Raw genomic sequence first — 17,980 nt, forward strand, 5'->3', positions numbered from 1 at the left:
GTGTGGCAGATGCCGCTCCGTCCAGCACGTAACGCGGCAGGCAGCTATTTACGGGAAACAGGTGGCTAGAAAGCAGACTTAAATCTGTAATGAAGAAATGGAAAAGTGATTAATTAATTTCAGGTGTGCAGACAGCTCTGGGGACACAATGAAGAGCAACAATGCAGCTACAGAGAAAGTGTTTCAATGGGACAAAAAAAAAAAAAAAAAAAAGCTACAAGCACATTGCAACAGGCCCTGGTTCGAGCAAAGGCAGGCGCTGGGAGCAGCTGGAGCTCCCCTGGCCGGCTGGCACTGCGAGGGGTGCTAAATTTTAATTTAAAAATTAATTTAAAAATTAATTTAGCTGCCCCCTGAAAAGCTTGCAAGTATTTCCTGACGCAGAAAGAAAGAATACTTGTCTTACTCGGGAGCTCAAAAATGGGGCTTTTCAGCTGGTGGCTGAAAATGTAAATACTTCTGCGGGCCTTTGCATTTTGTGAGGGACCCTGCGTCATCGCAGCAGCACCCACCGCTCGGGCACGCCGGGGCAGCAGCTCAGCACCACAGCACCGTGCCCACAGCACCGTGCGGAGACACGAGAGCCGTGCGGCTTTGTGTGTCACCACCAGGCCCTGGGGAGAGGGCTCAGGGCTCCAGCGCAGTGACACCAAAGCCTCTGGTTAAATAACATCTCGCTGCTGGGCCCAAGAGGACCCGCAGCTGCCGGTGCCTTTTCTGCACTGATCAGACGTGGACAATCAGTTTACAAAGCATTTTAATTAGAGCACACAAAACACCAAGCAAAGACAGTAGAGTTCATGTGGTCACAAGCAGTGGCCAGCTCATTATACATATATATGCACATATTATTTACGCAAGATAACCTCCATTTCAGATTGATCACAGCAGGCTAATAAATTCCCCTTACGGGGATTAATTTCCAGCTTCTGACCTTTGGATATAAAAACCCCACAAAAAGCCCCAAGTGAGCTCGCGCCTCTGGCCAGCTTTACATTCGTGCTGGCATCTTTCAAAAGTGTGTCACGGTGATGGTGAAGACAGGAGGGCTCAGTCATGATCAGCAGAAATAATTAAGCGTACGGGATCAATGATGGACTGAAGAATCCACCAATATGTTCTAATTGCAGAAATACCCCCAGATGTGTCCCCATGTTGCACCCATTGTGAGCCAGCCAATGTCCAGGTCTGCAGCGCGTTTGTTCAGGAATTGGCGTGTGGACGGGGAGCGCTGGCTGTCTGCGAGGGAGAGCACCTTTTCTCTGTTTTAAGGCCACGTTAATTATGTAAATGACATTTAAATCCTCTTGACTCGGTGAAAATAAAGTCACACATTCCAGATACGCAGCCAACGAACAGAACTGAATGCTTCAATAAAAACCCACCAATCCCCAAAATAAAATCTCGGAGGATTTAATACGAACGTGGGTGACCTGATTGCGGGAGGGGCTGGTGATCCCTGCTGCTCTGAAGAGCGTGTCCCTCCCCCCGGCAGAACAATTCGCCTGTGCCGAGCAGATTGCAAACTCAAGGTCAGGAATTTAAAAGGAATAGTTGAAAAGGGATCGTCTTTGGGAGGAGGCAGAGTTCATTTTAAAGGTGGGGGGAGGCATTTAGCCAAGCCAAACGTCTGCCCCACACTCTTCTTTCTGAACCTGCGTGTTTCAGCAGTGACCGTGTTTGATGGTCCCTCGGTGAGGTTTTTGGGAACGAACCAGCAGCTGGAGGCACCCTGCTCTGGGGGCTCTTGGGGCAGGGGGTGCAGAGCCTGCAGGTGTGCTCGGTCCTGATGCGAAGGCCGGGTGCTAATTCTGCTCAGGTTCTTCAGGACGCGTGATTTTTCCAAACAGCGACCGATAGAGCTCCGTCCTAGGGAAAGGAGGGGGGAGGAGGGGGAAAAGTTACTTTCCAAGGTCAAACTGGCAGCAAGAGGCTGCCACCAAACACACTTGCTCCTTAAAATGGAAAGGCCTTGTGTAATTAAAAATGCATTCAACAATCTTTATTAATACATGCAATATTATTAATACAAGCAAAGGAAAGACCTTGCATGAGACCAATCACACACAGTACAGAAATATGTAAATATTTCAGTGTGGCTGGATACCGTATCTCTGGAGAATGAGGTTTTCTATAAGTTTGCCCTTTACAGACAGGCTCTTCAAGTAACAAAACAAGATTGAATATTTTAATAGGATGTATGAGACCGCAGAGCCATAAGGAGGATTCAATCAGACAGTCTTCGTGGGACTATAATTTAGTTTTCATACATTTTCTTGGACTTGATGGTACTTGAAAAACAATGAAGATGACCCAGCAACAAGAGTCCAATTAATATCACATATGCAGCAATTGTGATAACAGGAGCAAGTTACAAAAAAAAAATTAAAAAAAATAAAGTGGGCTGGTGTTATGTATTTATTTTTAATTTAAAACCAAAGTAACCTGAGAAGAGAGCTGGGAAAAGACGAGCGCATTTTGATAACTCGCACGTTTCTGGAAATCAAGGCAGCCCACAGGAGAGCATTATTTCCTACGGACGCCCTTTCTAAAGGCACAGCCTGTTGTACGATGCCACGCAGCAGTGTCGGCGGTGCTGCGGATGGGATTTCTTTCCTTCTGAGCTCTCCGACAACCACGGGGTTATTGGAGCAACAATCCCAGTCATCTGCTCGCTGGGGGCCCCACGTCAGTGGTGTGTCAGGGCCAGCACCCAGGGAAGCTGCTGCAGCAGCCGGCCGAACAGTCAGCATCCCCCTGGGACAGGCAGACAAAGGCGACGTCTCCTCTGCTCAGCGATGATCACAGCGTGGCCTCGAAGGATGAAATTCAGCCCTGCCAGAGACGCCGTGGTTCTGGCTGCCTCCTCCATTAAGATCACAACAGGGCTCGTTGGCGACCACTCGAGCTGGGGGCTGTTTTACTGCCCGGCTCCTTTAGAAATCAATAAGAGATGGCAACTGGCTTGAAAAGTGTCTCCTTGCGGACACTTCCACTGGCGGGAGCTGCCTGTCAGCCTCGGAGAGGGAAGGAACTCCCCAGCTGCAGTGAAAGGCCAGCCACTGATCCTGGGGGGATGTGGAGCACAGCGCCGGTGCCGGCAGCACGGGGCTGGGCACACGCGCACAGCCCGCCACGGCAAAACCACCCTAATTCACTGGGCCACGTCTCTTAAATTAATTTTAATTTACAACCTAATTAACCAATCAGCGGCTCTACCCTCAGCAAACGAAGGTGGTGAGGGATGTGGGCTCCCCACCTAACGGAACGGGTGGCTCCGTGTTCTGTGTGCAGAGCTCGGCCCCGACCACGGAGCCGTAACTGGAGTTTCTGTGTTAAATCGAGGGTGTGCACGCAATTTTTGGCAAGTTTAACGCAAAAGCAAAAGCAAACCACTTCTAGAAAACGGAGCTGATGTTTGAAAAGCTGCTCTGAGCTCAGGAGAGGAAGGTGGTAGGGGTCAGATGTCGTAAATGGCAGCTGAATTGCACCAAGTGCCCCAAATCGAAGGCTCGGGGACAAACGATGTCTCTCACTCCTCTGGAGATGCCAAAAACCGTGCTCAGGTGTGACAGCCCCGTGCTGCTGTGCGGTCCCGTGGAGGCTTCAGCTCCAAGCCGTCCTGGGCTCTGCGTCCTCTGGTCCAAGCTCTCCTGGGATGCCCATGAGCAAGCAGGAAGGGAACGTGCAGGCAGGGAGCAAACACCTCCCAGCCTCCCTCCGCCTGCAGAAACCACTGCCCGCACCAGGCAGAAAAGGGAGGAGGGAGAGGAATGCCTTCCCCAAGCCTGCAACATTTTCCATCTTCCCTGACTATTAACTGATAAATGTGACTCGTTTTTGCTGTTTCAACTGAGAAATCAGATGGCAAACAGCGAGCAGCGCTCCTGATAAAAAAGATGTTGTGACTTTAAGGCTCCGTCAAGTGATTGGAAGGAAAATGCAGAGCGATGCTGTTTGGTCCTCCGACAATCACAGCCCTCCGGCCTTGCTTTGCTGCCTGGCTCAGACCCCATCATGACCCCGAGCAAACGCTCCCACTTGTGCTGCGATCTCGGTGAAACTCCTGGGCAGCGCACAGCAGCTCCTGCCCGCAGCGGGGTTCACGTGCCGGGAGCAGCGAGGGAACCGCTGAAACCGGTGTTTTGGTAGAACAGCATTTCACACTCAGGTGGGCAAAGCCGACAAACGTGGGGGATGCTCGTGTCAGAGGAGGCTGAGAGGCCTCTGACAAAACATCACCGGCTCAGTCCTTCTCCCCTCTCCCCTGGCCTACACCTCATTTAAATACCGAGGGTGAGTTAATGGCACTGAGGAAAACAACCTAAGCAAGACAAATCCCAGTACCGAAGGCACCCCCTTGCTGGCTCTCCAACCCCCGCCTGCGGCCACGGGAGGCACCTGAGGCCCCGGTACGCTGACAGCCCCACGACTGGCTTCAGCTTCGCTCTCCTGCCAGAGAGAAGCCTGTCCACAAACGAAGAGCCCTTCCAGCAGCCAGCGGGGTCTCGCAGCTCCTTTTCTGGAGCTTGCTTCCATTTTCTCTTCCCCTGTAGGGACGCGGCCCTGCTCAGGGCTCGGAAGGAAGCCTCTAGTCCGTGCAGCCCCTGCGGTTTGTTTGTTTTAATGCACACACCGGGCACGGGCAGCGAAGACACGAACCGGAGGCGTCGGTCCTCAGGTATTAACTATCACAGCTCGCCCCACGGACTCCCTCCCGCCCCCCCATGCTCTGCCAAGGACCCCCACAGTCTCCACGCGTTGCCCCTTCTCGCCGTGCTGTCCCACAGACGCGCAGAGCTCACCTCCCCGCCATTTTGGGCTCCCAGGCCTGATCCCGCACTTGCCTCTACAGCCGTGGCTGTGGCCCGGAGGTCCCGCTGCCCTCCTCCGACGTTCCCTGTCGGCGGGGGGATCTCTGTCCCGGCTGCAAACCCACACTGCAGGCTCCTGAAGCATTTCCCTCGCTGCAGATCCCTGCAGGAACCAGCCCGAGGCAGCAGGAGCTTCTGCCTTTTCTCAGCGAGCTTGAGAAAGCCAGAAGTAGCGTTTGTTCTTTGCAGCCTGCCTTCGCCTTTCCCCACCGGTGGAGAACCAGTCTCCTGAGGTTTCTGTCCACGTTTTTGGCTTTTGACGGGTACAGGAGCTCAGGGATCAATGCTGAACTCGCTCCCATCCCAGGGATTTTAAACGAGCAGTCGTTTTTCAAGCAAGCAGGGCCCGCGGAGACCTGAGGCAAGGATTTGCCTTCCCGGGCACTGCCCGACTCTGCCGCTCGCCCTCCCCGGTTGCAGAGGCGCATGAAGGGCACACAGAGGCCCCGAGGAACCGAGCCTGGCAGAACCCAGCCTGCCCCTCGCCCCGGGGCACACCACCAGCAGCCTCTGCTGAAGCCTGAATCCAGGTGGGACTGCCTGGGTAACAGCACAGACACCCTGGCAGCGATGGGAAACCACGTAACTCCTCTACCCTGAAACAAAACAAACATTGTACCCTGCCAAAAAATAATAATAATAACCCAACCATCCCTCCCCCCCCCTCCTTTCATCATCTAAGCTACCTTTCTTCTACAGCATCTTCCCTCAGCAGGATTTAACCATGCAGAGAGTAAAACTCATCAATCCTCCAGGTTTAACCTTGTCTCTGTTTCAATTCACCAGGGTAAGTGTGGATTTTAATACTTTCAGCCCCCTTAAGGCTATGCATAATGAGCTTGGATTTTGGTTAAAAACATAAAATTTCTCTCCTCCACCCACGTATATTAAACATCAGACTTGAGCCACTGAGTTGAAACAACCCACCCCACCACGAGGCGCTGCCTTCAGACGGAGGAAAGGTGACTTTAGCACAAAGGGGCACCGCTATGAACGGCGAGCTGAGGAATAACCTGTGCTGAGTAATTAACAGCACTCACACCTCAGGTAGAGAGTGCGCAAGAAGCAGGTCGATACAGGGGTCTTCCTTGAATTAAAATTTAACTTACCCTTTATTGCAACCTACAAAAGCAAGTAATGAGCACTAACATTTTTATTTCTTTTAAACTGTCATTTAGGCTGTAGAGGGGATAATTACCTATTTCCACTGTAGTAAGGTTTTATCACCCTTAGTGAGGCATTTTCTAATTTAATATTTTTACTATATTATCATAAAACCTGTTTCTGGAAAAAATGATCACGAACCACACAGCCATTTGCCATAAAACATGTGTGTGTAAGTACCTTGCCTTATTATTTATGCTTTTCTCCCGAGCTCGCTCCAAAGGCAGCGGCCGGCAGCGGAGCTCGACGCCGGGCACCCACCGCTCCACGTCTGCGCAGCCCCTTTTTTTGGTATGTCAGCAGGCTGAGACGAAAGGGGCGTGCGAGGGGGGCCCTTCCCCTCTGCTCTCCGTGCCCCCACGCACTCAGGACCGTGGCTCTTGGCTGCGGCTCGGCCTCGTGGAGCAGCCAGGACGGGGTGCCCCTGCGCCGCTCAGCCGTCTTCCCGTCCACGGCTTAACACCTTTACAGCTCTCGGGGGGTCTCTGCAACACCCCCCGGCTGCGGGCAGCCCCCAGCGCACGCACACGCCGCGGATAAAGGGGTGCCAGGGCAGCAGGGCCGACGGCGAGGCTCCTCACCTTGCACGCTCCTGCCCGCACGTCAGCGGCGTTGTTTTCATAAATAAATAAAAGCCCAGCTACTTCACGCGCCGAGCTCTGTGTGCTAATTCAGCAGCGGACTTTATCACCCTCCAAATCCCACAGACCTACTTACTACCGGGGTTTTGTAGGCAAAAGCCTTGCAACGGAGAGCAAGTAAACACACACAGAGGGTAGGACTGCCCTGAGTGAATATTAAGAGCAAAAGCACATTTTATAAATATATAAATCGTTAAAATATAGATCACAGGAACTGTTAGCAGTTCCCCAGGAAACTACTTTGCCCATCGCAGGAGCACTACTCCACCAAACATACAAAGGGGAAAGCAAACACACCCCTCACATGGGAGAGAGCAGCTAACGCTGTGCTGGTTGCTATAATTACATTCACGTTACTTCTTTTTTTAAAAACGCAGTTCTGTGGATTAGTAGAAGAACAAAAGTAAGGGGGAAAATTCAGTTTCTGGTGTGGTTTTTTTTTTTTCAGAGCGCTATTAATACAGCAATACCACATGAGTCACTGCTGCTCTGCTGTTACAACAACACCCTCCACCAAATCTCTTTGCCTTTTCCCATGTACCTTTTCTTTCCTCTCTTCTTCCAGGACAGGAAAAAAAAAAAAAAAAAGATAATTTAGAATATGCCCCAAGCAGTACTGAAATAACTACAAATAACCCATTCCTGGTGACATCCTCCACTGGGAACAATGCATTTCCAATTCACAAAAACCAGTGAAAGATACAGCACGAACACCCATGAAGAAAAGAAGATGAAAACCACACACCTCCTGATGAAAACAGAGGCTGGCTGCGGAACAGATGGCTCATCATTTTCTTGGGAAACTTTCTGTCTGCATCCTAAGAGATCTTTTGTCCACCAGTGTGAAATTCAGATTACTAGGTGCCTAGCAAGCAGAGCAGGTACCTGGGGAGATAAAACAAGCTGGCGCCCTTTAGTTCTCAAGCCCTACTCCAAAGCATTACCCGATGCCAGCACGCGGGGGTGTGTGTGTGGGGGGGTTTGCTCTGCACTCGCACACCCCACCTGCATTTCCCACCCCGGGATTTCCGCAGCGACAAACCCACGCCACGGCTGGTGACGGGGAGCAGAACAAGCAGCGGCGATCAGGCGGGCAGCATTAAAAACCCGTGGCGCCGGCAGCGAGGGGTGCTGCGGGGCGGCGGGGGCTGTGGGACGGCAGCCCCCCGGGACGGCAGCCCCCCGAGATGGCAGCCCCCCGGGACAGGAGCCCCCCGAGATGGCAGCCCCACGAGATGGCACTCTCTCACTCGCTTCCCAGCCGCGGCCCGAGCGCGGCGCGCACAACTCCGGCCATAAATTCCGCAGCCAGACGGCTCTCATCACCGTGCCCGGCGCTTGAAGGAGATTCAGAAAGGTCTGCCGCAATTCCCTCTCGTTCAGGCAGGTCAGGATTGGGTCCTTCAAGTCCGTGCGAATGCTTTTAGCCCCACGGCTTTAAATTATGAGAGGTGACATGTGACCTCTGGTTTGTCTCAGGAGACCAGGCACGAGATTTATAAATATTTCAGGAAGCCGGTTCCTGCCCTAAACAAAGGGACTCTGCCCGTTTTGTGAGGCTGGGCGGCGATGGGGTGGGGAGCGGGCGGACGACGGGCTGCCTCTCCAGGTGCCGCCCCGCAGACCCGGGGTTCAAACCTGCCACCTCCATCACCGCTCCCGAACGGTTTGTCCTTACACCAGCACACAGCCACCTGCCTCTTCTCCAGCCTTACAGGTGACAGAATTAACGGGAGCAGCAGAGGAACCTCTCACACCCCCACTTTGGCCCCACCAGCGCCCACGTTTTCCCAGGAGCTTTCACAGCACCAAGACCAAAGATGCAGAAGCGGCTGGAGAAGGAGCAAAAACGCAGGGACGTTCACAAAGCTCCAGCATGCTCTGCTGGCGTGCTCCCTAGCAGCTTTAATTTCCCCATGAAATTCATAAAATGTTGCCTTCTCAGGCTCTGTTTGAAGACGGGTATTTGAGCGGAGCAGCCGCTGTAATGCTGCCTGTGCAGCGCCCTGTGCAGACGTGCATGCACCCGCACGGAGGGGACCATTCTTTGTGTACCTTAACATCCCATATTCCTAGGATGATTTCCCTCTTTCACAGCTTGACTGTTTTATAACAGATTTGATGCAGGAGAAGACAAATTGTCTCACAAAGGAAGGACGACAAATCATCTTGCAGCTCTTAACAGGTTATTTTTTTTTCCCTTTAAAAAGGAAATTTCCATAACAGAGGCGTCTGTCTTCTTACCAGGGATGTCAAACATCAAACGCTGGGACACGATGATTTCAGCCCATTGGCACTAGCCGGGGTCACGTACACCACTTCGCTATGGCCAGTCTCAAAACACACAAAAGCTCCTTGCTCGCACACCAGCCCTTGCACGACTGCAGTTTAAAGCCACGCGGGTACCTTCAGGCATCTACGTGGGTTGGCTTCTAAGGGCGAGTCAAAGGCTGGGGGTAAAACCCCACCAAACAGAGCGAAACACAGAGGGCAGAAGGGTGCCTCGGGCCCAGTAGCCAAGCCAGGCGGGTCTCATTTCGCAGGGCAGCACGTGCTGCGTGCTGTGTGCTTTTTGGATCCCAGCTCAGCTCAGCCGAGGCCCCCGGCTCCCCTGGAGAGAGCTCAGTGCTCGCTGCTTGATGCTCGCGAGGCAGAGCGGACCATGCTGCGGGACACGCCACCTCCCCAGGGTGCACGCCTCTCCGCTGGGGGACCCTGGAGGGGCTCTGCCAGAGCACGGGGATCCTCCTGAAGCCACACAGCCCCCCCCAGCCCCATCCCAAAACTCCAACTTCTCTGAAATGTCAGAGCGCTGCATGCTCGAGAGACTGCCCCGGGCGTTAGTGCTACCCCCTTTGTTTCACAAAGCAAAGCCAACGCAAAGCCGGACAAACTTTCCTCCAGGCCATGCCTATAAAAACCTAGAAGGGTTTTTCTCACACCGTCAGACACCTGACGTTCACGGCACAGAATCTGCTGGTTCAGCTGGTGCAGAAAGAAGTGCTTTGCTTCCTGTGAGGGACTTGTGGCACGGTGAACAGAACTGGATTGACAGTCCTGGAGCCCAGATTCCTCCACTAATCCGGTCTCATGGTGCTGTAATACCCAAAGTACAAAGTGAGCTAAGCTAAAGGCTGGTATCTCAGCAACTTTTTTATTTTTTTTTTTATTTTTATATTAAACTCTTATGTCATATAAGTAAATTAATCTTTTAATACCGGGATTTCCTACCACGCACCCCCCTCCGCTTGCTGCAAGACACACAGCGACAAAGCAGCCGCGCTAAGTGCAGAAGTGAGGATGCTGGTCGGGAAAACACAGCGTCCTGGCTGAATCCAAGGGAAATGCTCTAATCCAAACCCCGCTGGCAGCTGGATAAGCTGTGCCTTAACCCAGCGTCCCAGCAGGCACTGGTGTGCTGTACAAGAGCCAGGCTGTAAGGGAGTGGGCTGGGGGCTCCGCTGCCAAGCACGAGGTGAGGCCAACGCGGGCACGCAGCCCCCGCGGGAAGCCCCTGAGCCTGCGGCTCCTACAGAGCAGGGACGTGTCGACCAGGTAACTTCCAGCACAGGCAGACAGGTTGTCTGGGGTGTTTGGTCAGTACCATCCGAAACAGGGACCAGCCTGTGCCTCGTACTGCGTGGTTTGACACAGTCCCGTGACGGCCAGCTTCTTCCCGGTAATTTGGGAAAAAGCTGACACATTATCCCCCACCTTCAGCCAGGTAAAAACCCCTGCCCTGAATTTCAGCTTGCACTTGAGCACCTCTCTTTTGTCCTGCCTGACTTTACTGCAGAGAAGCCTTCTCCTGCCTCCCATTTCTGCTCCGGGTGCCATCTTTAATGATGATGTATGGGCGTCCTTCTCCTCAGCGGTGCTGTGGGGAGGGGGTCACACATGCGACACCGCCAGCATGTGTATCAACGGCAAATTATAAACCGTGTCAATCCAAGTTAATGCAAAGCTGTAATCCTCTTCAACAAGAGATCAAATCAGTGCCATGAGTTATGTTCATTCTGTAATCTGATAAGAAATAGAGTGAGACTCTAATAAAAGAGTAATGAGAGCCCTTAATGATGCTGTTAAAAGGTAGCGCCAGTTAAAATATTGCTGTTGTTCCAGCTGATTAGATCACTGTTGCATATTTGCACAATCTTGTTTTACCTGTCAGAATAACCTCAGTTGTCGTGGGAGATAAAGGTGCGTGGACCAAACATCTGCTCCTTAAAGAACATCTCTCCTGCAAGTTACCCGTCCTCCAGAGGTGACACAGTGATGTTCCTCAAACTTGGCAGTAACTTGATATCAGACCTTTTTTTGGAGTGTCTGTGTTTAGTCTCTGTTCCACACGCATGTACAGTGCAAAGATCTGAAGATCTGTATATCAAAGCTGACAGAGAGCTATAACAAAACCAAAATCCGCACAGACAGCCTCCCGGGAACACAGACTTTACCTGACCTTGCCACGACTAGGTGGTTTATAGGATCCACTCCTGCAGATATGGCATCTCTGCACATGATGAAAATACACGCACGTGTTTATGGACATGCACACCTTCAGTGGGAACCTCTAGGCTCAGTTTGTCATTTTCTTGTGCCTCATTTCCCAAAGTATAAAACAGAGAAGGCAGGCATCTTCCCAGCTCTGTTGAACATGCTGGTACCAAAGGATGATTGCATTAAAGTTTACGCTGTGCCAGATCCTGGAGCAATTGGACCACTGAAGTACCCCCAGGTCATGAAGATGGGAAAAGCGTATTGCAAGGGAAGTCCAAGAAGTGGCACCCCCACGATGCCACCCTCAAGCCCAGGTGAATCACAGCCTGAGAGAGATCAGTCCCGATCTAATCCTGGGAAATTCCTGCCCGAGTCTGCTGCTCCCCTCTGAACACCACCCCAGCACACTTACATCAAGCTCTTGCCTTCAGCTTGTCACAGGGCAGGCCCATTTACATAGCAATGACCTTGGACCGATTAGAAAAACCTCGGCCCAAGAGTCCTATAAATGTATTTAAGTCTATAAACATATACCCCAAGACAACCATAAAAATCACTTTCCAGTGTATGTTTTAAAATACTACCAAAGAGGGGTTAAAACAGAGGAGGGCTCGAGGCCGCCCGTGTCCCACACATTACAGCATAATATATGTGAGCGCAAGGTTAAACAGCCATGCCCATGCGTAGGGTGCAGGAAAAACTGGCAAGCGGAAGATTAATTGCCTGCACGAATGCTATTATTCCAACTAGCAGCAAGACTAAGAAAGAACGTGGCAGCGATGTTGACAAAGGCAGTATTGTACTTGCACGTTTCTTTTCTCAAATTCCGGCTGTAAAACAATTCTGGAGGGACCGTCCATCCCTCTCCCCACGCAGCGCTCAGACCGTTTCTCCTCACATGCATCTTCTCTTTATTTCCACAGCCAGCAGCAGTGGCAGGTGATGAACTTGACGTGCCGGATCCCCACAAGTCCTGGGCGTCCCACAGCCACGCTACCAACTCACAGGAACCTTCGAGTGAGTGCTAGCAGCCCCTAGCACTATTTTAAGGGCTCTTTGCACAGCCAGAGCATTTATGATGGCTTAAATGTACAGAAGAATCAGGCTCCGGATTTATTCCTAGGTTGTGTTAACTATTTAAATATACAAGAAGTGACTGGGTATTACAGTGCTACGGAGACACATGCCTTCAAAGCACTTCCAGCAAACAAAGCAAGGGAACAGTCACAGAGAACTCTGTCTGCTCCTGCCCCCGTGGCGAAGGGCTTGTGCAGTTCATCACAGGGAGTGAGGACTTGGCACAGCCACAGGGGAACCAGAACTTCCCCAGCAGCCACCCTCCAGCCTCTGCCCGTCCACATCTGCACATACATATTTATTTCCTGGTATTTTCCATGCGGCTACCTGACACCGTGGTCACCGGTAGAACTTAAGGAGGAATATTCAGGCAGCTCTGTTCCTACAACCCTTTGTTACATACAGCTCGCTGACACTTTAAAACGTCTCGCACTACAATACCGAGCACCCTGTTGTTCAGATGTGTATTTACTTTGGGGTCATGCCTTTTAAGTGCCTGAGCAGGAAAAAAATGGCTCGGAGCATGATCACATCACTGTGAAGTGTATACTTGCATTTTCAATATAGTAATTCACACTTGCAAACAATAAAATTACCTTCTTCTGTCACAAAGGAAAGCTGTTATCATTACTGCTTCCCTCTCATGCGTACAGGCTTGGTCTCTTCTTTTTAATTCCCCTGCAGTTTAACGCAGGCGTTGAATTTTTCTTGTCTTGTCCAGGGTGGCTGTGTGCTGCTGGAGAGGTACGACGGCCCGTGGCAAGTGCAGAGGCATTTTAAGCAGGGATGTGAAATGATCCCTAGGGGGTGGCCGTGGTTTTCAAAGAAAAATAAATAAAATCACCGATAGCAGCAGATATCTTCATCTTAGGAGAGCTGAACCAGAGCACTCAGAGAGTTCTGATTTTCAGACACCGGCCACTCCGATACTTTCAGTGTGTTTTACGGTTGGATGCAAACACAAAAGGTGTAAGACTAGGGAGGAAAGGAAGGAAGTTGGGCTAAATAACTCCCAGGTTCGCAGTGCACACAGCAAGGATGCCCACCTCTGCTGTCCAAACGAGGAAGGCCCGCTGCAAATAGGAAGCAAGAATCTGCTCCTAGTGAATGGGACAGGAACTGATAGGCCAACGTTCCAGCAACTGAAATTTAAGCTTAACATTAGGACTCAGCAATGCCAAAGCACGTCGTGTGGGGAGGCAGCTGTGAACAAACTGCTTAAGAAAAACTGTAAGAAGGCCTGCAACAGTCTGCAATGCACATTCGTTGTGTTGCAGGTAACTGGCAGTGATTTTGGTGAACACTGGGGAAAACTTAGTCTTCTATTTGTGTGTGTCTCATCTGAAACAAAAGCTTTGCTATGTTTTTTAAAAAAGGAAATAATACTACTACTACTAACCCACTGTTTTTTACACCTCCTCAACAGCAGACCTCAAAGCATCCCCGATTCTTTCCGCTGCAGAGAAGGGGAATCAGTCAGGGAAGCACACGGACTGCTCAAGGTCATCCACGAAGCCATCTGCTGAACTCGGACCTGAGCCTGCCCAGCCTGAGCCCTGCACCGCCCCATCCACCCGCAGGGTTTGCTTGCAAGCCTCATCTTGGCAGAACGGGACGCAGCTGCCCACGCGATACAAGCCTCAGGCACGCTTGCTGGCGTGCGATCACATCGGCCGACGGTTCCACTCTAGATGGCTAAAGCAACGTCGAGAGCTAAGTGACTGAAATGCCATTAACAGAAAGTATGGCGGGCCTCCAAAGCGACTAATAAACCTAATGTAAGGAGCAAGTTCCCGCAGTCAGACAATAAGCAGCAGCAGCTGCCGCCACGCTGCTGCCACCAAAGAATCTGTAACACATGCAAGCGATGTAATAACCCACTCGGAGTGGAGAAAACCCCCAGGAGACATTTTCAGTAAACCAAATGTCAAATGCTATGTCCCTACCACGATGATAGCTATGCAGACGCAGCGTAACCCAGAGAGCATCCCATTAGCTGTAACAGCTTCGGAGGGTCAGCCAGGCTCCTTGCAGCTCGTGGTGGACTCAAGGTGCCTGCTGAGAAGGGAGGGGAGCGAGGGTTATGACGACGGCAGCCAGATGAAGGGTAGCTGAGGCCCAAGAAGGCTATTGTCAAAATGACTCGGCTGTCTCAGCTGCTTTGATGCACTTCATGCTTGCGTTGACTTGCTGGAGAATTTTGGCTTCCAGAAGGCATTTTCTGTGCAACTTTTGGAACGCAAGTGAGTGCAGCGGGCTGCGAAGGAGGAGGCAATGTCACCTCTGGGGCCGGCAAGCATGATAACCCGTGGATTATTAGGGTCTCATTACTATCTTTCACCTCCCTCTCCCTCTCATACAGACCTTGCAAGTTGAGTTTCCCTTATTCTGGGGATAGAGCAGGGGGCTGTATGCCTGCCTGGCCTGTAGGACACTGCAATATGTATTATATGCAAAAAGTGGCAGCCACTCTAACCTTATTTGATCTCCTCAAAGTATAAAAAAAACTCAGCCAACTGGACAGGACAGAGAAATACCAGAGACATGCACATTACTAACGTATATGGTATGAGCGGGTTCCTCCTACACACACACGTGCTACTTGCTAATTACCCTCAGACAAAAAGCTGTGGGGAACGAGCAGAACATCCCAGAACAATTCCTACAGGATGGTACGACGCTATTAGGAGTGCATGTCTGCCCCACCCCATGTTTTATTTGGGACTACCCAAAGCACAAAGACCCTGGTTCCATAGAGGTACGGAGGTCCTTGCCAGCTGGGAAGCACAAAGAGCGGCTAGCTCAGGCCCTGCCTAGTAGAAACAAAAATGCACTTGATTATTTGCCAAATAGGCAAAAGTGTTCACATCTAACGTCACAACGTCAAAGTCACTTCTGCCCCTCTCTTCCTATCCAGGTAAGGGGGTGGAAGATCTGAGCTCCTTACGTGGCTGGAGGAGTAGCTCCCACCTTGCCTGTCCAACACATTTATTTTTGTGGTGAGAGGATCTAGACAATATTCAGTACTCAGAGCAGTTTTCTCATTTGGAAAAAAAAAAAAGGGAAAAAAAAGAGAGAAAAAAACATGAGAAAGATGCATGATGAAACAGCACGAGTCTTATTATGCGCGCAAAATGTCTTAGTGCCAGCTTTCTGAAGAGCTTTCATCCAGAAGTCTGTGCAATATCCCAAAAGGCAGCAGTCTGAGAACAGCAGGTATTTGGTTTCCATTTCCCAAACAGACAAATGACATCTCTCTCTCACAAAGCACAAGCATGTTCCACAACCCAGGGGAAAGATGTTTCTCAAGCTTTCCACATCCATTCATTGGAAAAATTATACCACCTCCTTCCCACAAAAAGCCCAGCATTTCCAGACTTAGTTAAAAAATGTAATACATATGAAATACGGCTCTATATGTAGAACAGCTGCCTAGCAACTATGCACAAAACTTATCTTGTATCTTCTTTAATAATTAGCAAGTTAAAACAACATAGTCTTCTAATAAAATCTGTCACTCTTTAAATAGAAATACACACAAGCAGCATTTAGGTCTTGGCTGAATCTTGACTGAACTATTCCAGTTGTTACCTGAAGAAAATGCACGCTGAGCAGAATTTAAATCAGTTGTCATTTCTGCTAAAAGACAAATTCTTTATAAGTTTTGATTACACCTGGAGATACTAGATAACTCGGTTCACTATTTCTAGAATAATTCTATAAAACTAGAAGATTTCAAAATCAGAGCAATTTTAAAGCGGATGTAAAAATGTAGGTACCAAGATTTATGAAAATTTCTTGTTTGGTGTCACAGTAATTACAGAGTGAAAGCTCAGCCAGGCTGCCTGGACAGATGTGACCAAGACATCCAGGCTATGATGCCAGTGACAAATGGTTAACTGATAAGAAGAAATGGAGAGGGCGACAGGCTGAAGAACAGGTCAATATCACGCTGTCATGAAGCCATTTGAGAAACATAATTAATCTATTACTCACCTGGCATCATCATTCATTGTGCAGTGGTCAATAGGTGCCATGAAGCTCACCAGCTTGCTGTGGACATGATACCTGGGTAGTGCAGGAAATAAGAGGCAGCACATTAGTAACTATTAATGAAAGGAAAATGTTGCTGCTTGAATAGAAATATACCAGCCCCCAAAAGGGAAAGTGCTGGCTTTCCTGGTGGCTGATATCTAATGAGTTACTAGTCATAGCTGGCAATTCCCCCTCCCTTTCCTCCTCCTCCTTTCTTATAACATGGAGAGAAGAATAATCAGATGGTACAATGAACTAACAAGCAAATCCTTTTTTTTAACACAGCTAGAAAGAGAACATGTAGCATCCCTTAATTGTGTGCAGTACCTGATCAGACTCCCAGACTGACAACCCTGAAAAGTCAGAGAAACAGGAACTAACTCTTGTTTTCGGCCTGCCCTTCAGCTGGCGTCTCAATCACCTTCTGGAAGGTGTGCCCAAAGACTGCACTGCAGGCAGCAGCAGTGTCAGAGCATCAGACTTTCTCAAGCATCCACCTCCTATCACTTCTTCCTTGCTCTGTGGTAGCTAGGGCCCTAAGGGATCTCAAAATCCCACTCTGTTAGACATACCCATAGCTGGAAAGTGTTATCACAAATAACTTAGAAGTACAGCATGTAAAACCAGGCAGAGAAGTCAGGAAAAAGACCTGCAGAGAGAAGAGAAGGGGCATGTCCAAGGTAATAAAGTGCTGCATCTGTCTCAGCTTCTGATCCACCAAAATATTTCCGCATGCTGTGATGCACCTACAGATACGGGGTCACCCTCCTGCCTTCCATCCTGAGCTCGGAACTTGCAGTGGCTTTTCATGACTTATAGCCCAGGATCTGACATATACAATTTCACAGGGTACTGAAAAACTGTGAATGTGAAGGTGCCTTTAAGCGCTAGTGTGTAAGGGCAGGAGATTCCAAACCAGTAGCTTTGATGTGCACTACCATGCTGCCTACCCAAGTCTGAAATGTTTTATCCAAGTTGCTGCTATTTTTAGAGCTTGACAAATAGCAGGCAAAAGGATTCACAAGCATTTGCCCAGAATCACCTTTTCTCTCTGTCACCTCTGCACTCCCTTTTGTTTGCTTATGCAGGAACATTCCCTTGAGGGGATTTTTAGCTCACAAGAATATTTCAGAATGGCTCTTCAGGCACAGCACACACTCACCCTTACACAAGGGCTTCTCTACACAATCAGGTCTTTGTCACTCGTAATGGAAGGAACTGCCCTGGTCTAACGCTGTAATGATCAAATCAGGGAACAGACAGAGCACCTCGTGGCTAGCACTGCACCAAACAACAGGTCAACAACAGGCTGAGCTACGGAATAGTTCACTTACATTAAAAACTGATGGATTCATACAGATCAAAGCTTACACAGAGATGGACTGCTGAGTAGTAAGGGGACTTGGCAATTCTGATAAATTCTCTGATGCAAGTTGTTTGCCCAGAACTCATTACCGTCATGTTTTTAAAATAGGGACCTTCAAAATCTCAGTCTAGCAGACATCGAGTATTTAACTTCATTCACAGAAAGACATCCCCTGCTGCAGCACAGGCAGCGCTGACAAGAACAGTAGGTGTGCACACATCGCTGCTCCACATCTACCTCAAGACAAGGCATGTCCTAGCAAGGGACAGCAGAGGTCTGGGCACCTGGTTTCTTAAGCTCAACTCTGCAGTTTTTGGAAGGGCTCA

The 17,980-nt window shown here is 50.0% G+C and overlaps 1 protein-coding gene across 3 annotated transcripts in view; it reads right to left on the reverse strand.

Moving 5' to 3' along the window:
* Positions 1–740: 740 nt before the first annotated feature.
* Positions 741–17,980, reverse strand: part of AATF (apoptosis antagonizing transcription factor) — a 52,923-nt gene continuing 35,683 nt past the window's right edge. Inside the window, exons 11-12 of one of the 3 annotated variants that reach the window (XM_080563542.1) lie at positions 16,250–16,321; positions 741–1,869 (exon numbers count right to left, since the gene is read on the reverse strand). In XM_080563542.1, the coding sequence (XP_080419668.1) occupies positions 1,806–1,869; positions 16,250–16,321 (136 nt within the window). In that variant the 3' untranslated portion in view covers positions 741–1,805. The other 2 variants (XM_080563543.1, XM_080563544.1) reach the window with 2 other exon arrangements.

Source organism: Anser brachyrhynchus (genome assembly GCF_964034855.1).
Source record: "Anser brachyrhynchus genome assembly, chromosome: 20".
Lineage (NCBI taxonomy): Eukaryota > Metazoa > Chordata > Aves > Anseriformes > Anatidae > Anser > Anser brachyrhynchus.